The sequence below is a fragment of the Crotalus tigris genome, unplaced genomic scaffold, assembly GCF_016545835.1.
Source record: "Crotalus tigris isolate CLP2741 ecotype Arizona unplaced genomic scaffold, ASM1654583v1 scf7180000023598.3388751, whole genome shotgun sequence".
Taxonomy (NCBI): domain Eukaryota; kingdom Metazoa; phylum Chordata; class Lepidosauria; order Squamata; family Viperidae; genus Crotalus; species Crotalus tigris.
Genome location: NW_024100068.1, coordinates 2075870 through 2101154, shown reverse-complemented (window position 1 = coordinate 2101154; position 25285 = coordinate 2075870). Strand labels below are relative to the sequence as shown.

General features: G+C 38.9%; 2 protein-coding genes across 7 annotated transcripts in view; one reads left to right on the top strand and one right to left on the bottom strand.

The window, feature by feature from the left end:
- Positions 1-2350: 2350 nt before the first annotated feature.
- Positions 2351-16137, bottom strand: LOC120297203 (translation initiation factor IF-2-like). Its single transcript, XM_039319560.1, has 2 exons — positions 16081-16137; positions 2351-3242 (listed from the first exon to the last, which is right to left on the bottom strand). Exon 2 carries the CDS (start codon positions 3232-3234, stop codon positions 2359-2361), a length of 876 nt encoding a protein of 291 aa, XP_039175494.1. The 5' UTR covers positions 3235-3242; positions 16081-16137; the 3' UTR covers positions 2351-2358.
- A 214-nt stretch (positions 16138-16351) lies between these two features.
- The window catches only part of PCNX4 (pecanex 4), a 21618-nt gene continuing 12684 nt past the window's right edge, over positions 16352-25285 (top strand). For 4 of the 6 annotated variants that reach the window (XR_005553724.1, XR_005553723.1, XM_039319553.1 and 1 more), the window contains exons 1-6: positions 16470-17107; positions 19552-20279; positions 20486-20665; positions 21585-22096; positions 23162-23262; positions 24541-24663. Coding sequence is in view for 4 of the 6 variants with exons in the window: in XM_039319553.1 (XP_039175487.1) it covers positions 19588-20279; positions 20486-20665; positions 21585-22096; positions 23162-23262; positions 24541-24663 (1608 nt within the window). In the remaining 2 variants the exon portion in view is untranslated. The other 2 variants (XM_039319555.1, XM_039319556.1) reach the window with 2 other exon arrangements.

Here is a 25285-nt window from a genome sequence, read left to right as displayed (position 1 = left end):
AGGTACAGTAAATATAAGCAGACAAGAAACCTAAATATCCCACAAATTTAGAAGAAGCTATGAATAGAAGTCTTTCTGTTTATTCCTGCACTAATTATGGATCTAGTCTTACCACTGGCAGTCATTTTCTACTCTATCTCAGAGTGTGACTTAATTATTTTCAATGCTGATACAGCAGAATTACTGTATTACTGTATTAGTCTATTAAGAGGAAGCTGGGTACCCAGGAAACATTTCACTCAGTTATAAGAATGAATGAAACTATTGTTTTAAAAAAAGCTATCAAAAGTAAGGGAAGCATGTCTAATAGTTCAAGTGTGACAAAAAGAGCATTATGAAACTGGAGGGGGAAAATAGCAGTTTTGAAAATGAGACTGCAGTGAACCTTTGCAATGCTTAACATTTGCCTTTAAAAAAAATCAGGATAATTGTGACTAGCCATTCTCTCTTGCATAATTGCATGTATGACTTATTTCTTCATTTAATTATTGTACAATTCTGCTGTACATTTTTTTGTTTTGTGAAGAGGAAGACAAAACATAAAAATATTAGAACAGTAAGATAATAGTGATGGCTCTGAAGAATTATTTCCAAATCCTTTTTCATGTTACCATAAGTCTAAAAATAACAGATTCCATGCAATTGATAGCAGCAGTAGAGTCATGCTTCTGAGATTTCTGGAAGCTTCCATGGTTTTGCAAGATGTCAAAAATTTGACCAAATACAAAGACCAGATGTAGAACAAGATAAAAATAGATCTAACTTGCCTAAAACCTCCACAGTGAGATTTTCTATTCAGAATATCACAACAATTGCCATCATACATTTCTGATAATTCCGCTAATGTTGGAAGGCCAACAATCAGTTATCACTGAATTCCTTGGAAGCCGAAATAGGATTCTAATCCACGAAGGCATGACAGCTGTAAAGTATGACAGAAGAATGCCTACTTTGCCCCTGGAACAAAATATCACTACAGGCTATCCTCTAAATATAACTGTTAAAAACTGTAAATCAAGCGATGATTATTATCTTGATTAGTGGAATTTCAATCCAAAAAACCCTTTATTTAAGATGTGAGAGGGATCTGTGAGTCTTATTGGACAATCATTTAAATATGAGACAGCAGTGTGCTGCAGCTGCCAAAAAAGCCAACAGAGTGCTAGGCTGCATTAAGAGAGGGATAAAATCAAGATCATGTGACATGTTAATACCACTTTATAACACCTTGGTAAGGCCACACTTGGAATACTGCACACAGTTTTGCAGAGAAGAGCCACAAAGATGATTAGGGGACTGGAGACTAAAACATATAAGGAACGGTTGCTGGAATTCAGTATATCTAGTTTAATGAGAAGGACAAAGGGGGACATGATAGCAGTGTTCCAATATCTCAGGGGCTGCCACAAGGAAGAGGGAGTCAAGCTATTCTCCAAAGCACTTGAAAGCAGGACAAGAAGCAACGGATAAAAACTAATCAAGGACAGAAGCAACCTAGAACTAAGGAGAAATTTCCTGACAATCAGTGGAATAACCTGCCTCCAGAAGTTGTGAATGCTCCAACACTGGAAGTTTTTAAGAGGAGACTGGACAGCCATTTGTCTGAAATGGTATAGGGCTTCCTGCCTAAGCAGGGGGTTGGACTAGAAGACCTCCAGGGTCCCTTCCAACTCTATTATTATTATTGCAGTTGTTATCATTATTATTGACTGAAATTAATTAGGACCTACACAATGATGTACCATTGATACAGTGAAAATGGGAGAAACCTGTTAGTTAGCTCAAACTTTCAGAAATTTAAAAAAATGAAAGCCAGCATATTGAATCAACTAATTCTTTCACAAGAAGGTGTTTGACTACCTGATTTGATTTGCATCTCACTTTTCCTCCAGGAGCTCAGGGCAGCATGCATAACCTAACTATTTTGTCTTGTACATTGGGTTAAGAGATAGCAACCGGCTCAAAGTAGTCTAATGAATATTAATACAGTGCAGAATTAAATATTAGCAATTCACGTTCAGCAGTACAATCTGAATCTGGGTCTTCCTAATTCTAAAACAGCTGTTTAATCACTACAACACATTTCACAAAGCTAAAGCAATGACAACTACTTTTCTAGTTCTATATCTTGAGGTTATTACAAACTGAAACTTATTTGTGACTACAGCAATAGACACACGTTTTATACTTTTCTATTCCTGTTTTGATTTACACTAGCATAAAGAAAAGTTTTGGATAATTTAAAAACTTGCCCCTAATTTGTAAAATAAACAGTTTTCAAAGATAACTGACAATCCAAGTCCTAGGTCGTCCGGAATGAAGGCCAGGAACGCAGGAACTCGGTGCACGTTAGTAATTTTATTCACTAACAAAGTCAGCACTGGGAATGGCTTGTCCCCAGAGCTCTTTATAGTATGTCCACGCCCACATCCCTGCCCTCCGCCCACAAACCACCATCCGGTTGATTACCCTTATAACCCCACCCTTGTGCTCTAACCCCGTTTCCCGTGCAGCCCCGCCCCCCGCAGTCCAGCGTCTGCCCGTCTGTTGCTGCTGCCCCATGTCCGCTGCTTTCAGTCTTAATGGTAGGTCTGTTTGCTCAGCCGCTGGCCAGTCCTTTTCAGCTAGGCGGTTGGTAACGTGCACCTCCTCCCCTTCTATGGCCATGCTGGGGGTGCGTTGCTGACCGGCGGGATGCTCCGCGCTGGCTCCTGTATCCTTCGCGGCGCCGGGGAGAGGCCACACGCCGCCCGGCGTTGCCGGCTGCTCCCCACCTCCCAGCTGGCCGGCAGAACACCGTGCAGCAGTCGCGGCGTCTCCTGCGGCATCCAAGGCCGGCCGAGAGGCCTTCGGCTGCTCTCCTCCCCCCAGCTGGCCAGCGGGGTGCTGCAGGCCGGCTCCGGTACCTTCCGTGGCGCCGGGGAGAGGCCACACGCCGCCTGGCGTTACCGGCTGCTCTCCGCCTCCCAGCTGGCCGGCGGGACACCTTGCAGCAGCCGCGGCGTCTCCTGCAGCATCCAAGGCTGGCTGAGGGGCTGTCGGCTGCTCTCCTTCTCCCAGCTGGCCGGCGGGGTGCTGCAGGCTGGCTCCGGCACCGTCTGCGGCTGGGCTGGCACGCAGGGCAACATCAGGGCCGACAACGAGGTGTGCTGGTGGGGGTGGGGTTGTTCGCTTGCTACCCCCCCCACCGAATGGCAAGCCCCTTGGGGCTTGACATGCGGCTCCCCCTACCATGTCCTCACCTGTAAGAAAACGACAAGATAGTGAGTTCCCCCGGTTGTGTTGTGCCTGGCCCGGTTTCTCCGGCCAGCGCTGGTGGAATGCCTGTATTAGTCGAGGGGCATGAACGTCCCCCTCCCTCACCCAAGAGGCGTCTGACAGGGGATATCTCTTCCATTGGATGAGGTACTGCAATTGGCCATGTCTTATTCGGGAGTCGATTATCTCTTGTACTTCATACTCATCCCCAATGACTGGCCCAGTCCCCTTAGTACTCACAGCAGGCCCTCATACCAGTTTCAACAAGCTACCGTGAAACACCGGGTGCACTTTTCCCAGGAATGGGGGTAGCCTCAATCGTACAGTGACCGGGTTGATTACTTTTACCACTTGGAATGGACCTACATATTTACCACTTGGAATGGACCTAATTCCTTATTAGGTATTGGCAACCTAAGATACTTTGTCGACAAGTAGACCTAGTCCCCAACTTTAAAAGGTGGGTGGTCAGCTCTCTTCTTATCATCCGGACGACCTAAGACTCGGGGCAGGGCAACACCGGGGCCGACGACGAGGCGTGCTGGTGGGGGTGGGGTTGTTCGCTTGCTACCCCCCCCCACCGAATGGCAAGCCCCTTGGGGCTTGACAATAACACTAGAAAAAAAACTGAATATTTTTTTAATGATTTAATGAATTAATTAATGAAAAAATTAAAACAAATTATTCCAAATTGACAAAGTTTTTAGGTTCAGCATTTAATGAATTTGTTTTTGTTTTATTGAATATGATTCTTAGTTTAATATGGATTTACAATATATGCTTGTTTGTAAATTGATTTATATTTGCTTTTAATCCAAATTACATATTTGGGAAGTTGTGTGTTATTCAAAGTCCATTGATTAGAACAGCCTAAAAGCCCTTCAAAGATCAAAAAAACAAATTGGGAAAGGTCAAATGCAATTTTTTATTGCTTGGACAAAAAAGTGCTGTATGGTAATAATTATCAGCACAAAAGACTGTATACTAAAAAATTAGAACTACACCTGCATCACTATATTAATGTAAAATAACTTAGTCTATTTTATATCTATTATTGCTGCTGACACTGAATGGATTTCTGTTGATAATCTCAATTTTTCCCCAAGGAAAAATATAGCAGAATTGGGTATAAACCATAGTGATCTCAGATACTTTTCTCCAAAAATTAGCTACAAGAACAAGATTATGTCCATGTACAATTCATAATTTTAAAAGTTAATGAGTGAAAAGCTCTACTGTTTTTGCACTAAAGATGTAATATACGCTGTAGTTTCTCTTCTACATGGTGAGCATCAGCACCAAAATATTCAGCATTATAGGCATTTGATTCTATATGTGTGCGCTCGCGTGTACATATTCAATCCTCTTTTCTTCATCTTTTTAAAAAACAGTGTTCTGCATGGCTTGTAATAACATTATAATGAGGCCACTCTGCACACAAAAACTGTCCAATTCTATCCAAGACAATCTTCTAGATTCATCAAGATAGACAATCACCCCTTTCACTCATGTTGTAATAGGAAGATTTTAACCAATACCTTTTGATTGGAGTTGGACTTAAGAGAGCGGAGAGGAGAAAAAAAAACCTGCCATGACTTAGCTGGGAGCCTTATTTGAAATGCAATGAGACTGAGAAAAGGAAAGTGCAATTTCCCTTGTGGGCTTATTGGAGAAAAGAATGAGGCATTTGTTCCAGTATTCTTAATTGTTTCTGATTGCTGTTTGTGTAGCTCTTTCACTTTTCAAACCTGAAAATCACCTTCAAGTGTTCTACCGGTTCCTTTCATGAGCACTGCCTGTTTTTATATACATACAGCAAATAATTTCCCCATTACAACAGCAGAGGTGTGTTATCTACCCTTTAAATTTCAGTTTGTTACATTTAAAGAGAATTTAAATAAAAGTGGGAGAGAGTGGGTGGATGCAAAGTGATACAGAAAACACAGGAGGAATTAAGGTGACCGGCTTAACTTGACAGTAAATATGCCTTGTCAATTGTTGTCCAGGAATGACTTTGGAAAAGATAGATGTGAATTTTTCAGTAATGAAGGTACCTGATGATAACTCCTGAGATTTTAGTTATTGGCCCAGCCTTCAAATGTTCACTGCACAGCAATCATAACCAACATCCAGGACTGTACCCCACATTAAGTTAAAGAAAGAATCACCACAGTTGTTCTCATTATATTTAGAACCTGCCTATCTGTTTAATATAAGTGCCACACAAATTGACTTTCGTTGCTAAAACAAAATATAAGGGGGGGGAAACATGATCAGAGAATCAGACAACTAAAATTAATTAAAATAAATAGAACCAACCAAAAATGTAATTAAAAGAATGCATTTTTGCCATTTTCCTGAATATTCTGAAGCCACTTAGAAGACCTATTCCTATATACCAAAAAAATGAGACTCTGGCAATGGGGACATCTTCCAAATGTCTAAGTGATCAAGCAGCAAACAGGGTCAGTGATGGCGAACCTATGGCAAGGGTGCCAGAGGCGGCACTCAGAGCCCTCTCTGTGGGCACGCGCGCCATCGCCCCAGTCCTAGGCCTTCAGCTGGGTTTTGTAAAACCTTTTCGCTTTAGGCCTCCACCGCCATGTTTCAAAAAAAAAAAAGTTCAATTAGTCAATTTCAATTGCTCACTGGAAAAAAAAGATCTTGCAAAGTTGGAATTGATTGATTGAACTTTTTAGTCCCACCCAGTCTGCCGTTACCATCGCAGCCACGCCCAGCCAATGGGCCACACCCACCCGGCACTCGACGATGCATAAGTGGGTTTTGGGTTGCAGTTTGGGCACTTGGTCTCTAAAAGGTTCGCCATCACTGCCCTAAATCATTCAGGGCTTTAAAGGCAATAGGCTATTAGTCTATAAATTTTACTATACTTTGCACTAGCTTCAAATTATGGTCACAACAGTATAGCAACCCCATTTTACTTTCTTACTTGCTTTCATATTAGGAGTTTTCCTTACAGGACAGGCAGAAGATCTAGGTAAGGGAACAGTATCTCTTTTCATTGCAACACACTGCTGAGAAGTATGAATGTAGAGAGATAGATATTCATTGTAATATACAGTAATCAGAGATTGCAAAGATTTAATTGTTTGGCAAGGAATGGTGCGGATTTTTTAAAAGATGGAAGTATAAAGAAATGGGAATAAATAAGACTAAACAGCAAATAATAAGTAATATTGAATTTTTAAAAATATGACAGCAACCCCAACCTTTAATTAAGCCACTAATAAGCACTAAAATAAGGTATTCTACTAGTAATTACTAAAGTGAGTGTAATTAAAAGTTGCTGGCTTATGCTAATATATTATATGCAGCCAATTGTGTGATTTATTTGTAATTATTTCTTAAAATATTCTGCTCTTATAAAGCATCATAAATAAAATATAGATTCCACCTTGGGAGCTCCAATTGGTCTAGCCCAGTCCTGCCAAGGTTTGGGCATAATTTGCTAGCTATTCCTGCCAAGGTTGTGGCAGATAAGTGGTTCGATTCTCTATCAATTTCACCATTTTGCTTCTACATTAGTGCAAGTTCAGCATTGACCTACAAACCTCTAGACCAGAAGCCCCCAACCTTTTGGGCACCAGGGACTGGTTCCATGGAGAGAGGTTTTTCTGTGTACCGGAGGGGGCATGGTTTTGTGTGCTACCTGCATCCCGCAGATCGGGCTTTGCTTGTTTGTACTGGCATGCCATGGACTGACACCGGTCCACAGACAGGGGGTTGGAGACCCCTGCTCTAGGTCAGTGTTTCCTGGCCTCAATTATATTAAGTTGTGTGGACTTCAACTCCTAGCAATTCTGGGAGTTAAAGTCCACATTTCTTAAACTAAGTAAGATTGAGAAAGGCTGCCCTTGATAAGGAAGTTTAGTTCACAACAGAGCTTTGTCAACAACAGTATTAAGAATTTGGAACCACCTCCCCAGAACGATCTTAAAGCCTTTGGCCTTTAATTTCCTATTTAGACAAGCAGTGAATGTTATAGTTTATGTAGTCTCTTTTAGGAATTTGATTTCATCATTTAATTCTTGTTTCCTTATTCTTTAGCTTCTTGAAAATATGTTCTTGTGTTGGTTTTGTAAGCTACCTTCACTGCGAATAGAACAGGATAGGATAGGATAGGATAGGATAGGATAGGATAGGGTAGGGTAGGGTAGGGTAGGATAGGATAGGATAGGATAGGATAAATTTGTCTCCGGTCCATAAGCTCCCCTGTACATACAAGCAGCAAGTGATAGATTATGATCATAATCATAAAATACAATCATCATAAATCATAAGCTACAACATTCAGTGATAGTCATAGGATACTAAATAAGCAATCAATATAAATCATAATACAATACTAATAAAAGCAATCAACATAAATCATAAGATACAAACAACAAAGTTATAGTTATAAGAAGCTAAGGAAATAGGTAATAGGAAAGATGAGAAGGGTAATAGTACAGGTAGTCCTCAACTTACAAGTTCATTTAGTGACTATTCAAAGTTATAATGGCACTGAAAAAAGTGACTTTTAAGACTGTTTTTCACATTGTTGCAGCATTCCATGGTCATATGAGCAAAATTCAGACAGTTGGCAACTGATTCATATTTATGAGTTTGCAGTATTGTGGGGTCATGTGATCCTTTTGCAACCTTCTTACAAGAAAAATCAATGGGGAAACCAGATTCACTTTACAACCATGTTACTAACTTAACAACTGCAATGATTCATTTAACAACTGTGGCAAGAAAGGTTGTAAAATGGGGCAAAACTCACTTAACAAATGTTTCAGTTAGCAAAAGAAATTTGGGGGTCAATTGTGGTCATGTCCAGGACTATCTGTAATACATCCTGGCCTAGGGCATAAGACAGTGTTGTGGGAATTAGTTGTTTAGCAGAATGATGGCATGGGGGAAAAACTATCCTTGTGTCTAGTTGTTTTGGTGTACAATACCCTATAGAATCGTCTTGAGCAGTGGTTCTCAACCTGTGGGTTGGGACCCGATTTGGGGTCGAACGACCATTTCACGGGGGTCGCCAAAAAACTCAGTCCGCCATTTTTCCCCCTTTTCCTTAGCTGTGCTACTCCCTTTTATTCTATTGGCTTTTGAAAGCCAATAGAATAGACTCTCTTGAATAGAGTCTAATTCTATTGGCTTTCAAAAGCCAATAGGAATTGTCCAGGCTGTCTCTGCCCTGCTGAGCCCGCCAAAAGTCCCATTCTGCAAACGGTGCTGCACCAGTTGAGTAGTCCTCAACTTACGACCGCTTGAGTAGTCCTTGACTTACAACCAGTTGGGGGTCGCGGCATAAAAAAGGTTGAGAACCACTGGTCTTCTTGAGAGAAGAACAACCCAAATATAACTGAAATAGTAACTTACTGTTTGTTATTATTGCAGCTTTCAATAATAAACAAATATATATTAAAAAAGGAAATCCAGAATAAAAAATAGAATAGATCCCTTTCATAGTTAATATTATTGAGCAAGGTAACACCTATACCAGTGGTGGCGAACCTATGGCATGCGTGCCAGAGGTGGCACTCAGAGCCCTCTCTGTAGGCACCCATGCCGTGCCCCAGAGATGGTGAGGGACTGGCCCCTGCCACCCTGGCCCCACTCACCCAGTCTGCCATGACCATCGCGGCCACGGCCACCTGGCACCCGGTGATAAATAAGTGGGTTTTGGGTTGCAGTTTGGGCACTGGGGCTCTAAAAGGTTTGCCATCACTGACCTATATTGTACCTGTGCATTTGGTTTTTCTTGACTAAAAGATGAACAAAAATTAAGATTTTTAAAGATTTTAAAAAGTTTTTGTTTAGTACCAGAAAACCATCACAGTAAGGACTATCAGACTTTCTAAAGGAAGAGTTTTTTCCCAGTTGCTATCATTCTAATGGCAGGAGAACTCAGAAAAGAGCCTTTACTGAATAAGATAAGATAAGATAACCTTTATTATCATTTTTTTTTACTGTGGGCACAAGGCAAATATCAAAAATGAAATTTAGTTGCCCACTCTCAAAGTGAAACATATACATGACACACACCTAAACATACTATGAACAACATATGTACAGATCCCTACATATATGTAGCAAATAAATATTAAATACTGTCCATCTTGATTATATAATGGAAGGAGGAAGCTTGAGGTTAATGCTGTATGGGATGAAACTATGGCTGAATCTGGATGATACTGGTACAGATAACACAAAGCCTCCTCCCAGAAGGTAACAAGGGAAACAGGTCGTGAAGAGGATGTGTAGTGTCCCAGATAATCTTATGGACCCTTCTCAAACAACGCTTCTGTGCTATGTCCTGGATGGGAGGGAGGGAACTGCCAATGATCTTTTCGGCCATTTTCACCACTTTCTGCACCGCCTTCCTGTCTGAAGCAGTGATGCCTCCAAACGAGACTGTGATGCTGTATGACAGGATGCTCTCAATTGTCCCCCTGTAGAAAGTGGTCAGGATAGGGGAAGGAAGATGTGCTTTTTTCATGCGATGCAGAAAATGCAGGCGCTGCTGTGCCCGCTTCACCAGTTTCTCGCTGTTGAGTGACCAAGTCAGCCTACTCGTTAGCTGCAAACCCAAGAATTTGATGCTGGCAACCATCTCCACAGGTGAATCATTAATGCACAGAGAGGTGTGGCTGTGCCTGCCTTTTCTGAAATCAACAATGATCTCTTTGGTTTTTCCGGTATTTAAAACTAGGCTGTTTTCCTTACACCAGTTCACCAACCCCTCAACCTCCTAGCGGTAAGCTTCCACCTTGTCATCCAGTAAAATAGATTCTTGATACCTAAGCTGATTCTTTAGGTAAATAGTTATAATGACATAATCCCAGCGCTTTTGATCACTAATAGCCATTCAAAATATAAATGCTAACCTGATGGTCAGCTGTATCTTCTGCTGGCAAAAAAATGTATTGTCTACCATACTGAAATGCAAAAAGCTAAGTTGGGAAAACTAAATAAACCACATAATAAACATATATTCGCCCTTCAATGCTTCATTGCCATTGTCCAGTTGTAGTTCCCAGCATCGAATATATAATATATTCCAAAGGATCTGGCAGTTTAAAGTATTACTATGAAAGAACAAATGAATTTTTCATATTCCTTTGTGAATGACAGCAATTGGGATAGAAATTTCCATCCCTACATGATGTGATCATAAAGCATATCATGTAACTGCACACTTAGCAATAGTAATTCTGGCATTTCCAGTTGCCATTATTAAGTGAATCCCACACCACTGTTAAATTAGAATATCACGTGGTCACATTTGCAACCTCCTGCTAGCTTCCCCACTGACTTTGCTTCTAGGAAATTGGCAAAAATGTTCCATGCATGGAGTCATAGGGCAGCAAATGGAAAATATTATATCAAACCTGATAGAAGGATTTTGTAGTGTTCAATTAGATTCAAACTCCAGGGCTTAAGAACTAAATTCAACTCATTTTATCTTATTCAGGAATCCTGCTCCAGTAGAATTCAGGCTTCATAATTGCTCATGGATAGATTAGGCCATAAGATCAGCAGTGAAAGTGAGAGAAGATAGGACAAGGAGTAATTTGAAAAAATACGATTACAGATATTTAATAATTATTTCCAGCCATTCACATAGGAGTTTTAAAAAGGGATTTTAAAAGGAGATAACATTAACCAAACAGAATAGATTAACAAAGTATAGCTATTCTTGCTTTATAAAATCTCTCCTTAAAAGATAATCAAGAGTACTGGTAACAAGAGAAAATGAAAATACTGCCAGATTTGCCAGTAAGAAGAAAAAGAATGTGGATGAAATGTTAGCATTTGGCCACAAGAGGACACTGGATGGCAGTTTAAATCAAACCTCTGATGAGAAATCTTGCTGAAAAATAGAACTAAGAACACACACAAAAAAAGATGTGTTACAATAATGCTTAAAAGTAATCCGGTAACAACAAGCTCTTTTATCAGCTTTCCTTTTGATGAAAACAGCCTTTCCTCTTAATTAGTTTTTTTTCAGAAATAAATGAGATTAAGACATATTAGTTTGTTGCATTTTAATGCTCTTTAAGATTCCTTCAGTGCTAGTTTTTTTTTAATTATTTGATAATGTAGAATGTGGCGTTTTGCTGGTTCACTGTGAGTCAAAACAGAAAGATGGGAGAGAGCTGAAAAAAAGCTGAAAACTCTTTTTCAGGTTTGTAAAATAAATGGCAAACTGAAATCAGCATGTGCTATATGTATATTTCTCATAACCCAAGGTGTATAAGAGCCAGTTTGGTGTAATGTGAAGGCATCATGCTAGAAACCAGGACACTGTGACTTCCAATTCTGCCTTAGGCACAAAGCCAGCTGGGTGACTTGGACGTTCTCTCACTCCTAGGAAGGAGGCAATGGCCAATTACTTCTGAAATCTTGCCAAGAAAACTGCAGGGAATGGTCAGAAGTCAACATTGATGCCAAAGATGAGCACGTGCATGCACACACTCATCGCACACAAACTCACACAAAACTCTTATAGCACCAAATATTAGCCTCTGAACACCATTTTGGGCAGGGAAACGAAAAAATATTTTTAATGGGTGAGAAATTAAGTTACACATGCAAATATTCTTAAAATAACATTTTCCCTTCACATCTCAATTGATCTCCAAGTTCAAAATAAATTAAGATGTGAGCCCCAAAACCTAAAAGTAGAATCTAATGTCTAAATACAGAGCTTTCAAACAAAGAGGGGGCTGCAGGGTGAGGCAAAGGGAGGTGGTGGTGGTAACAGCAACAGGAGGCTCTGTCGCTGGAGATAACAAAGCTAGGAAGACTCTAGGGTTGACTCTCATAAGCAACCTCTAGGCTGCAGGTTGTATACCTTTGTCATGAAATAATGTTTTGATGTGTGTGTGGAGACGACCTCTAGTCCTGCAGTTGAGGCATAGGTTCATCTACATGTAAAATAAAGAGAGTAAAATGTTACATGCTGAAATGCTGTTGCCAGCTCCAATTATATGCAACCTCATCCCAGCCATATTTGTTAAGTCGTTTAAACAATTGGGTCATATTGAAGATATTGCTATACGAAGTATTACAGCTTGCCAGGTAAGGCTTTTAAAAATAATAATAATTTAATACATGTGTATTCGATCCAACTCTCAGTGACTCTGGACAGCTCAAAACAAATAAAAAATTACAATAAAACCAATAAAACCTAAAAGAAAAAAATGATGACACATGTGACACTCCAAATGGAATGAAGTTAGAGGACTCCCTCTCCTTTGCCAGGATACTTCATTTGTATCTCGTTCCCCATCTCAACAATCCATCAGTATGCCTTGGCCAGTGAAAAATAAGTTGTACTTGGGCTGGTTTTGGATTAACCTTTCCAAATATGGCTTTTTTGTGACCCTGTTTGTTCAAATTATATTTATTACTTGAAATTCTCCTGTTTCATTTAATGACAATCATAAAAGAAAATGTAGCAATGATATCTGACCATGGCAAAGAACAGAAGTCAGTGTCTTGATCTACAGATAATGCCTATTGTACTCCAAAGTAAAGACTAAACCAGTGATATGTCCGTTTACAGGTAATCTTTGTCTTTTGACAACAATTGAATAGATCAGAATTTCCGCTGTAAGCCATTGAGAAATCCTGCTCAAAACTCATATTTTTCATATAGCTTTGATTGTTTGGAGAGGGCTGTTTTAGACTGTAAGGCGTCCAGGGCAGAAATCTAAGTGTCTTTCCTCCTTTTTGTCCCACATTACCATGTAAAGAAAATCTTCACTGTTGCTCAAAAGAAAAAAACATAATTGGACATGAAATAAAATGCCAGATTGCTTCCTTGCTTTTCTGCAATCCTTTAGCATGTGATTACCTCATTTTTAGAAAACCACTTTGAGTGTACCTAAAATTATGTTAGCAATACCCCATATACCATATATTTTTGAAGATGTTCAATATGAAGGTCTAGATTAAAAATAACATAACTTATGCTCTTTGATGCAAATGAGGCCAAATTGGGAGCAAAAAGAGAGACTTTAACATTCAGAAATAGGAAATGAATAGTACATGATTAGATGGACAATGCTTGCTCTATTATTAAAAATAAATCAGTTCTTTTGTTCTGATGAACCTTCTGCTCTATTTGCAAGGAATTATATTAGCAACAGAAACTAAGAATCTGTCTGAACAAATTAAGTAAAGCTAGGCAATAAAATAATGAAGGCCTATTTAAAACCTCATTTGGAGAACAGCAAACAAAATTCTATATTTTTCAGTTATGAGAAGCAATTAAAAAGTAATCACAGCTTTAAACTGTGATTCAATGTATTAATCCAATTAAATTTTCTACAGCAGCTAAATTATTGTTTTAGAACATGAGATGCTACATAATAATCAGTAAACTGTAATCTTGATACTCAGACAGAAATCAGTATTTCTCAAATTTCCAATTATAAAGGGACATTATTTTCCAGAATTAGTATCTGCATATACATTACAATACTAAGATTGGTTTCATGTACTGCAATAGCATATTTCTGAAAAAAATCTATATTAATATCCAGACCATAATTGCCAATTCTGACTGCCACATTTTAAGGACATTGTAAGACTAGAGTGAGCCTAAAGAATAAACTGGGAAATATAATGCCTGGAAATTACATTCTTCAAGAAGCAATAGATAAAAGTAGATATTTTGAGCTTGAAAAAGAGAAATGAAATGCAATAAAGTTTTCAAATCTCTGGAGATGAATAGTAATTTATTGGGGACTCTATGGCAATCTGTCAGAGTTGTAGTTGCAAGTATCCTGTCCGGAGGTATTTTCAACCTCTAAAATTTTGTAATTCCAAGTAATACTACCAGATCTGGGCTGCAAAGATAACACCAAATTTCATTTGTTTTGTCTTTTTGTTATCATCCTGTAATCATCTAGAGTTTTGCAGCTCACATCTGATAGCCTAATCACGCCCATTTTGTGAGGCATGGCTAGAGATATAGTCTCTAATTAGATAGAAGCAGCTATCAACATTGGCTCATTTGAAGGGGCAACTGGAGGAGAGACATCTAGAAGGACAGATAATTTTGCTGCCTTTTTAATTTAGCTGCAAAAGAATCAGTCAGCTGGGCTGCAGTGCAAGCAGGTAATGAAGAAAGACAAACAACCCAAACATATCTTAACCATTGTTGTATTTCTCATACAGTATCACTTGAAAAACGTCTTGCAGTGTATAATATTAATTTGACACATCTAACAAGTACCGTTTAATGAGACTTAGTGCCAAGGCTATATCCTGGGCTGCAATGCTCCAAACAGACCACAGGGTGGTAGAATTTGCTATACTCTTTATGAACTTCATTTTCCTTTGTATATTTCTTTTAAAAAGCTATTTTATTGCCATCTAGAATACTCTTGGGCAGTGGTTCTCAACCTGTGGGTCGGGACCCCATTTGGGGTCGAACGACCATTTCACGGGGGTCGCCAAACAAGGCTGTCCGCCATTTTTTTCCCCTTTTCTTTGGCCACGCCCCTGGCACCTGGTGATGTATAAGTGGTTGGGGGTCACCACAACATGGGGAACTGTATTATGGGGTCGCGGCATTAGAAATGTTAAGAACCACTGCTCTTGGGGTTTATCCTCTTCCTCTTTGAATGTTTGCATTTTGAAACTTAACATTTTTAACTTTAAACTTTAAAAAAGTATTTGAGCAGTTTTATCTCTAGTGAAGTTGGTATTATTTCCCATAGAAGGAAAGTTCAACTACCTAGTCCTGTGGTGGCGAACCTATGGCATGGGTGCCACAGGTGGCATGCAGAGCCCTCTCTGTGGGCATGTGCGCCGTCGCCCCAATCCCAGGCCTTCGGCTGAGTTTTATAAAACCTTTTCGCTTTAGACCTCCGCCACCGTGTGCAAAAAAAAAAAAAAGGTTAAATTAATCAATTCCAGCTTCTTGGGGGGGGGAAGATCTTGCAAAGTTGGAATTGATTGATTGAACTTTTTAGTCCCACCCAGTCTGCCGTTACCATCACAGCCATGCCCACCCAATGGGCCATACCCATTCAATAGGCCATGTCTACCGGGCACCCGAGGATACATAAGTGGGTTTTGGGTTGCAGTTTGGGCACTCGGTCTCTAAAAGGTTCGCCATCACTCACCTAGTCATTGGACTCTAGGCTACATGCATAGGCAGAAGTATTGAAAATATTTTGCACTTTTACTTTTTAATTGCCTGTTCTGTATAGTAAGACAGACTCAGGGGGATAGTGGAGGGGTGGGGAGCTGGCATGCTGTGGTCCTTGGAGTCATGAAGAGTCTCCAGGACTGTCTCATACATTGGGTTTTATCAGGTGGTTGTTAAGTGAAATAGGTCCCAGAAAATAGGTAGTGATAGTGAGAACTATCACTCCAAAGCAGAAGGCAAAGTTAGAGTTGTTAAGATCCAGAAAAGATGCTGAGATCTACCACCTTCACCCAGCATGAATTCAGCCTGTCCAATTGCAATGTGAGATATTGATCGGACTCACAGAGTGTTTGGGTTTCAGTTACCGCTGCTAAAGTTGGTGCCACAGCTTTAGAGTTGCGGAGAAGCACATAAATTAAATAACATTACTGAATCTAAACGGGGCAATTATTTTTTCACACTAACATATTATGTGCCGCCTAATTTGTTTACACCGAACTAAAACAAGCACTTAAGGTGGTGTTCGTGCAGACCCTCTTTATGCAGATCTCTGATAACATTCAGCGGACAAAGATCCGCAAAAGGTCAGAAAATCCCCACGGGGCAAATGCTTTTTCACAACCTTGCAGGTTGCCACTCACTTCCTAGGAGTAGAGGCCGCTGGACTCCAGGCTACCTACATTTGAGGCGGCATCTGCAGGACCGCAATGCAAGTAGCTTTCAAAGCGCCACAATCATCTTCGGGGTTCCGGATTTCTGGAATTTCTCCCGTAGGAAAGCGAGCGCCTAGACCCGGCGAGCCTAAAGGGGAGACGGCTGAAGGCAGCCAAGGGAGAGGTTTTCCCGCTCGACGCTACCACGTCCTTTCTCCCCCTTCCAGGACAACGGGCCATCGCGCCAACCCTCACGCGCCGCTTTCTCGCTCCTGCAGGGGGAGCGGGGCAGGTCGGAGCACGGGCGGCCGCGGCTGGACGAGAGGAGGGGGCTTGGCCGCATTGAGGGGAGGAGGGGAAGATGCAGGTATGTATGGCGCCCACCCTCCCGCTTGCTCGGGACCTCCTTGTTTCTCCCCTGGCTCTCTCTGCACCTTCGCTTTTGTTCCCACAAGCAAGAAGGGGGAAAACATGGCGTCAGTCGTGAGAAGAAGCGGGGCGGGCGAGAGCAGTCGCAGGTCGTACCCAGCCAACCTCGAGAGGCGGCTAAGAAGAGCGACGCTAGCTGAGCCGACCTGGCTCGCTTTCCCGCCTCTCTAGCAGAAGCTCGGCCTCCTCCTCCTCCTCGTTCTCCTCCGGGCGCGTTCGCCTCACGCCGCTCCACCACCACACAAAGCAGCTCGGGAGGGGGAAAGTGCCACCGGCGTTTGGCTCTGGCGCAGCCCTGGCGTGTTGGGCATTTCCTCTCTAGTCGCGCGGCATATTTTTGTGTGTGCATGCGCGCATGTATTCGTCTGTGTAATTATGCTTTCGTTAGAAGGGGGAAGGGAAGCCTTTGTTTGTTGTTGCTCCTGCAGTTGCCAAGTGAGGAGAGGCGAACTGAGCTGCTCTTTTTTAGTCGGATGGTAGCTACTGTGTATTTTTAGGCTACTGGCAGTTTTTGACCATTTATTATGTGCCTGAAGGCCCTAAGCAGCCTGCGAGTCGTTGCTACAAGTCTGACATATAAAGACAGGTATGTGATCAGTTAAGAGTTGTGGATGTGAAAAGAGCGAAGTGGTGTTGCCACTTCTGGAATCAGCCCCTCAGAGTTGTGCTTTTAAGGTAGAGTTTGATGTCCCAGTATAAGCCAATGATGAAAACAATGATTCACACTTTCTGCATATCTGAATGGCACTGATGTTCCTATTTTCTGGTTAACTGGCAACAATAGGGCATGCTACAAACAAAAAGTTGGTTTTGACCAGTGCTGTATATATTTAAATCTCCACAAATCTTCATATGCATATAATGATACCCTGATGGATACTACAAATCTCATAGATTGAAGATGATCTGTGACGCCTATGCCAGTAGTCCACTTTCTTACTTCAATATGAGTACAAAAGAATTTTAATATGTAACTGATTTTGCTGTCTAGACAGTAAAATGTTGGTGTTTTTTCTGTTCTATTAGATTAACATTTATATTTATTTTACATCCCAGCCTTTTTGTCAAGGATACCTTTATCTTCATTATAAAGGCTGGTTAGACTCTAAGTTCCATGGCTGAGCGAAGAATTGAAAATATATTAATAGATATAGTCTAACAATAAAAATACTTTCCAGATCAGAGTGCCTCTAAATTTAGTGAGCCTTCTTGTGCCAATATAATTTGATCCAAAAGTTTATCTTAAGAAGGAAAACCTGCAACTTTTTAAAATGCCAGATTATGGCTTCACAGGCACACTTAGCCTCTCTAAAGAGTTTTAATATATAGATACATATAGATCTATTTATATATTATATCTTTACATCTACATAGAAGCTCACATTTTAAAAAGTGTCCTCTTGTAAGTCCCCCTTCCTGCAGGAAAGCAGGTTAGAACAGCTCAGGTTAAAATAGCTTTGTTGCTATTACTTTTGGAAAAGGAGTAATTTTCAACTGCTTCCCTGACAGGGAGGGCAAATTAATTTTGTTAGTTGATCAGTAGGACAAATGAAATTGGGTAATGCAGGATACTGGGGCCTGTTGCAGTGGAGAGCAAGTCAGGATTAGAGATGTATAAAACATTTTGAAATATTTTGGGCTTGAAACACTCCATCTCGAAACTATTATTTTCAGGGGGATTATTCTAGCCTTATCAGAATTCTGATACTATTTCAGCCCCAAAATGGGTCAAAACAGGACTGGAACAATTCCAATAAAAGCACAGCTATTTTTAAGCTTGAACCATTTCAAATTTCAAACATTTCACACTTCACAAATCAGGATAAGACAAAGAACCTTTTGGGCAAGTAAACCTCAGAGAAACTTTAGAAGGCACATTGCATGTCCATGAGCATCATTTTGTTGATCCCTAGCTCAAGTAGGCCATGGAAAATTCAGCAAGGAATGAAGTATGGGAAGGAGGAGATAAATTGTTTAAAGTATGTGTTCCCTTGAGAGACAGTTTAATAAAATACTGATTTAAATTTATCTTCTTACACAGTATGAAAACCAGTATTCTGAAGACTTACATTTCTAGTTTCTATGGGCTTTGTAATAGTAGAAAGCTCAGGAATTGCACTTCACTTTTTTACTAACAGGGACAATTAAAAATACTGGCTTATAGAGTAGCTATCTTGTTAGCTTTTACTTTATTAGTACAGAAAAAGTAGCTCTCAAGAATATATGATACATAATGTGGAATGAAAATGCAGGCTAAAATATGAGAAAAGGTTGTGGGAACTGGTATGTCTAGTCCAGTGGTTCTCAACCTGTGGGTCGGGTCCCCATTTGGGGTCGAACGACCATTTCACGGGGGTCGCCAAACAAGGCTGTCCGCCATTTTTCCCCCTTTTCTTTGGCCACGCCCCTGGCACCCGGTGATGTATAAGTGGTTGGGGGTCACCACAACATGGTGAACTGTATTATGGGGTCGTGGCATTAGAAAGGTTGAGAACCATTGGTCTAGTCTAACGAAATGAAGGATTAGGAGTGACAAGATAGCAATCTTCCAATATTTAAGAGACTGTCACAAAGGAGGGGGCAATCTATTCCACAAAGCATCTGGGGGCAAGACAATAAGTAACTGATGGAAATGTATCAAAGAGAGTTTTTCAACCTAGACCTAAACAGAAATTTCCTGACAGTGAGAAAATGGCTTACCTTCAGAAGTTGTGGGTGTTCCTTAACTGGAAGTTTTTAAGAAGATGTTAAACAGCCATTTGTCCAGAGTGGTATATGTTCTCCTGCTTGGGCAGGGGGTTGGACTAGAAGACCTCCAAGGTCCCTTCCAACTCTGTTTTTCTGTATTCTGTAGATTTGGGACAAAGCAATATAGTAGAGGTCCATTGGGTTTTTAAAAGAATGAATTACAGATGCTCTGATACTTAAAGTAAGACAGTTTTCTAAAAAAAACCACTGCTTTATTGGCAATATATGGAAAAGTGCATTTTTGGTAAAATTGCTTTCTTTTTTGTTCCCTTTCTTCTTTAGAAAAATGAAATTCAGTCAAAATTTGAGTAAATAATTATGGGCCCAGATGTGCCTCTATTGAATGACCATAAGCAAGAATTCCTGTTAAAGCGATTTCCACAGACCATTTTGGGTGGCCCTCAATTTAAGTTTGGATACTGTGCACCTTCTTACATATATTTGAATCAGATTCTTCTCTTCTTGATACCATGGATTCTAGGTGGAATTGGAACACTTATGTATCAGTTAAATGTTCTGCAAGACTATTGTACAGCTGCACTTTCTGGAGGACTAATGCTTGTTGCAGCTATTATTGTTCAAGGAATAAACTTGTATGCCAGGCAAAATACTGCACCTGTAGAAAGAATGCATGTCCACAATATACTAATAGAGGAAGATGAGTGGGAGTTTTCTAGCTGTATAGGTTTAGAGACAATCAAATTTATTATTCCAGGCAAAAAATATATAATTAATGTGTTTTTTCACTCACTTGTTGCTGGAGTACTGTGTGGCTTAGGAACTTGGTATTTGCTGCCAAGCAGAATTGCCTCCTTGTACGGAGATAATATTGGAACAACTGTGGTGATCTTCATATTTGGATGGTTGACGGTGTGTATTGGAGAATACTCCTTAATTGTTAACACCGCTTCAGAGACTGCTACTTACCAAGCACTGGACACTTATGAAATTGTTCCTCTTATGAGACCATTCTACATTTTTGTCTTCATAGCAGTGGATCTTGCTCACAGGTAAAAAAATATACAAACTGCAAAATAATGATTTGTGCTGTTAAAAGGATATTAGCTTTGTAACTAACTTCTTTGATGCACTTGGCCTTATTTATAAATAGATATAGATTTATAATACAATGAAATGTTGGCAGAGCCATATTAAATCTTTTTCCATTTCATTTTTTTCCATTCCAGAAATAATATTCTTTTCTACTTCCATTTAGATTTGTTGCTGATGCTCTAGCTTTAAAGTTGATCAATCAGATTATGCACATCATATTTTTGTCATTGCCTGTCTTATGGACTTTGGGGATTCTGCCTCCATTGGATGCACTTTTTCTCTGGGGAATGGAACAAGTGTTGGAACTTGGGCTAGGGGGCTCACCTATGTCAAGTAATGTAAGGTAAACATTATTTTACATAACTTCAGTATCTCCAGATGGTTAAGTGTGTTAGCCGCATTTTAAAAACCTTGTAGTATCTAAAATGTGAAGGTATTTATTCTGGCATAAATGTTCATGGATTATGACTAGTTCATAGTCATATTATTATTGAGAGGCAGAATAATCCATTAGTGAAATCAGGTAAAATTGCCCACATTTTATTTTCTGGTGATTTCAGTAATTATATTCCACACATACAAATCATTGCCTCTTATACAAATAGCAGCCTAAATAAACATAACACTACATTTGTTTGATGAATTTTTCACAAATTATTATTAAAGATGCTGACATTCTTTATAAAGCACTGTAATTCAGCTACATAGCTTTATACATTATACATTATATATTTTCTCAGATAAATGCATCCATCTTATCTTGTCTTGGATCCTAAGTCCTAGACTATAGATTACTTCCTAATAGTACAGTGGAATAGATAAACCAATTACCATAGGAGATATAAATTTTCTCTGAACTGGTTATGTTCATGCAGAAGTTCTATTGTAAATGCTGTAACTTGGATTCTTATTTGAATAAAGAGTTATACAGATTTTTTTTTCAATTGTGTAATTTTATGAGGGCTTTTAAGATGTCTTCTGAATACTTTACATATTAAAGCTGCAGGCCTTTGTACCTTCAATACTGTATATATAGCATGATGTCACCACATTATATATAATGGGCAGAATTTTATAGAAAGAGAAAATGTTTCTTGTATTTATATATGTGTGTATATTTCATACTGCTTAATTGCCCATCTCTCTCAGAGAGTGGCTCTGGGTGGTGGGTTTAATAAAGTAGGAAAAAAGTGAGTGAAAATTTTGTACAAATTTTGTACAAATTCTTTCTTTCATACATACTTTTTTCTCTCTTATTACAGGCTGCTAGCAATGTTTATCACTTCTTTGGGAACAGCTGTTGCATCTTACTTCATCCCTAACACCCTTGGTGTAGTTCTGTTCATGACTGGATGTGGATTCATACTAAGTCTTAATCTAAATGAGATTGGATTAACCTTCAAGTATACTATGATCAGCTGTTTAGCTTCCAGCAAATTTAAAAACACATCTTCCTGTAGAACGCAGTTTGTATGGAGGGAATTAATATTCTATTTCATTGTATTGACTTTTGTTCTTCTGGAAGCTGGCTTATTGCACTCCTTCCTTGGTTTTCGGCCATTTTCCAAGACTAGCCTCCAAGGTGTTATTAGTTACATATTAATAATATTGCTTCTTGTTCTATGGATTCTCAGAGAGATTCAAACTGTGTATTTGTTTGGATTGTTCCGAAATCCCTTTTATCCAAAAGACCTAATGACAATGAATGTATCCGGAAAGAAGGAAAAGAACCTCAAGAAATTTGGTATGTTAAGAAAGATTTTACTCACTTTAGGTAAGAAATCTCAATTTCCTCTTTTATATAAATGCACAAAGAATAACATGCATCTTATGAAATGTATGAAATATGTTAATAGAGCAAGGGTAATGTGATGATCAGATCAGAAACTGAGTAAAAGCATATTTCCAAACTTTAGTGCTTTTTCTGAAATTGATTTCCTTTCCCACCTTAAAATTTAATAGTTTTAAGTTTAATCTAACATTGAAAATGGTTAATAGCTGAGGAGAGACTGAAGGTTTGCCTACAGACTTTGATTTGGGTGGTGGTGGTGGTGACCAGTTTATGCATCCAGGATTTATCATATGCAAACAGATGATGTACAGTAAATTCTGAGGCATTTCACACGTGGGAAATGATATTGGCCATTAGACAATGCTAGTTATAGTTCATGCAAAAATACTAAGTAGTTTGAAAAATATTAGGTCATCTGACTTCTCATTTATTAACCATGCAAAGGAAAATTGTTACCAAATATGTAACAATATATTGTTCAATTCTTAAAATGTTCCAGTTTCCTCAATCTACTGGTTTTTAGCTGTTAGTCGTAGAGTAATAGTTTGATGTTATGGAGCTAAAGTTTGGAGCTAAAGTTTATTTGATTTGAGCATTTATATGTTGAATTTAGATTATGACTCAATACTGTTTTCTGAAATCGAAAGATCCGAGTAATGAAATGATTATGGGACATCTGATTGCTGCAAAGACCTCTCACATTTTAGAATTAATTCTGCATGCCAGAAAGAATTTTCCCTTTTCCAAAGTACTACATACACTAGAGAGCATCACTTATATTTATTTGGCAGTTTATATATATTCCACTGTTCCATCAATAAGTGACATTTGTAAGAAAATAAGAACATGAGAAAACTTTATAAATTGTTCAATCTTGTATTTACTTGCTTCCCTTTTTTTATATTCTCAAAGAATTCCAAAGAGAAATTACAAATAAAATAAAAATCAGAGGATCATATAAAAACTGAATAGAGCTATTTACGATTGTCAGTTGAAGGTTTTATATATAGTTCTTTGTTCTTGTACCTTTTTTTTTTGTAATTTCAGTGTCACCATTTGCTATGATAGCATTTCTTTCCCTTGACAATTCCCTACATCATCTTTCATCCATATATATTTCCATTGGATTTTCAAGAAGCTTTAGAATGGTAAATGTCAAATATTTTATGCTTTTTATAAGATAACCAATACCTTGCAATGTAACCATTGGATATATTAAATAAAATAACTCATTCTAATTGGAAATTACTTGATCCCGTGAAACTAAAATTGTAGAGAATATTTTTTCTGTATGTCAGAACCAGTATTAAATCTAAGGATTTCTACTTAAAGGGTTTTGGGTAGCATTATTAGACAAATCATTGCTTGACCTCAAACATGTCAAACAGCTTTTAGCATTTGGTAAATATTGATACAATAACATTCCATTAATGGCCAAGATGCATTATACTCAGCTCAGTAAATTCCTGTTTTAATGAAGCATATTCAGATGCACACCATAGCAGGCAGCCACCTCTAGCTGAAACTTGGCTGAATTTGGATTCTAGAAAGGGTCATCCTAATTAGTATTTGTATGGGGAAACCACCTATGATTTTAAAGGCTGTTAGATAGATGGGGAAATTTAAAAGCATGCAGGTACCCCTCAGTTAATGACCTTTTGTTCAGCAATCATTCCGAGTTACAACAGTGCTAAGCCAGTAGGCTTACAGCCAGGGCTCAAAGTCATGGCCATCACAGTGTCTTCTCAGTCATGTGATTGCAATTTGGTGCTGGGCAACAAGCTCACAATTATGATTGTTGCAGCATCTTGTGGTCATTTGATTGCCATTTGTGACTTTCACTGCTGGCTTCCAACAAGCAAAGTCAATGAGGAAACCGGCAGGTGGTTACAAATGGCAATCGTGACATTGCACCTAAAAAAACCACAGCAGGAAGTAGCAGAATTGCCATTGAAAATCAGCGCAGTTGTGTGACATCACACTTTATAATCATATTACTTAGTGATAAAGTTCCCAGTTCTAATTACTGTTATTAACCAAAGATTGCCTATAGTGAAATAAGCCAGTGTCTTATTCTATAACTCAATATGTCCATGAGAAACTCAGTGGAAATATCCTTGAAACCATCAGGAGTTAAACCCAGTTTGAGAGAGACTTTGTGTTATGTAAATCTGTGTCTGCAGAATTGTATCCCAAATTTTCTATATATTTCATTTATTCTCTTCTCCAAGTATGTTCTTATTCTTCTGTTAAGAACATGGAGTCTCATGTATTTTCACATGTTGAAATTAGAAACTGGAGAAGCCAGTAGGTTTTAGGCAATATTATTTTATCGTTCTGAAAAAATGATTATGTGTTTGATCAATTGTAAACTGTAAAGTGTAGCTTATATCTCTATAACGAAACTGCAAAAATACTTGTTTTAGGTGTGGCAAAATACAGAGCATGCTCTCTTGGATATGGTGGTAGTGTCTGCAGTGCAGTTGCTGGTGTTCACGACTGATCTGTGGTGGAACAAAAGCATTGATATAGGAATTAAACTCTTGCTGGTAAAACGCCTTTATTTATCATATTTTACTTATGTATTTGAACCCCCATTTGAGAAACAAACTAGAACCAAAGTGGTACGGAACTAAACTAGAATTTACTGGATAAAAAGTCTCTTTTAAAAAAAAATACAATAGTGGAATGCAATCCATTAATATGACTTGCCTTCAGAAGTTGTGGATGCTCCAACACCGGAGGTTTTTTAAAAAAGATAAAACTATTTGTCTGAAATAGTATAGGGTTTCCTGCTTGAGCAGGGCGTTGGACCAAAAGACCTCCAAAGTCCCTTCCAACTCTGTTATTCTATTATTCCATTAGCAAATGTAGATTTTGTTAGCTGAATTGGATGATAGATAATTTTCTTCTAGAATCCCAAATAATTTGCATTCTTCTCTGGAATAGACTTTTACAGCACACTGCAGGTTATAGGGATAGAAAGGGAAAACAGATCTTGTTGCGCTAGCCAAGAGATTTTAGTATGATGTTGAATTCCATTCAGATTTGAAATAAATGTAAAGTAGTAAAGTTTTAAGTTGTTTGCTGAGAAAAATAAATCTGCCACTCAAAAACAAGGCTGGAATAGTTCAATATACATGTAATTATTCTGGTATCAATAAAACTGTC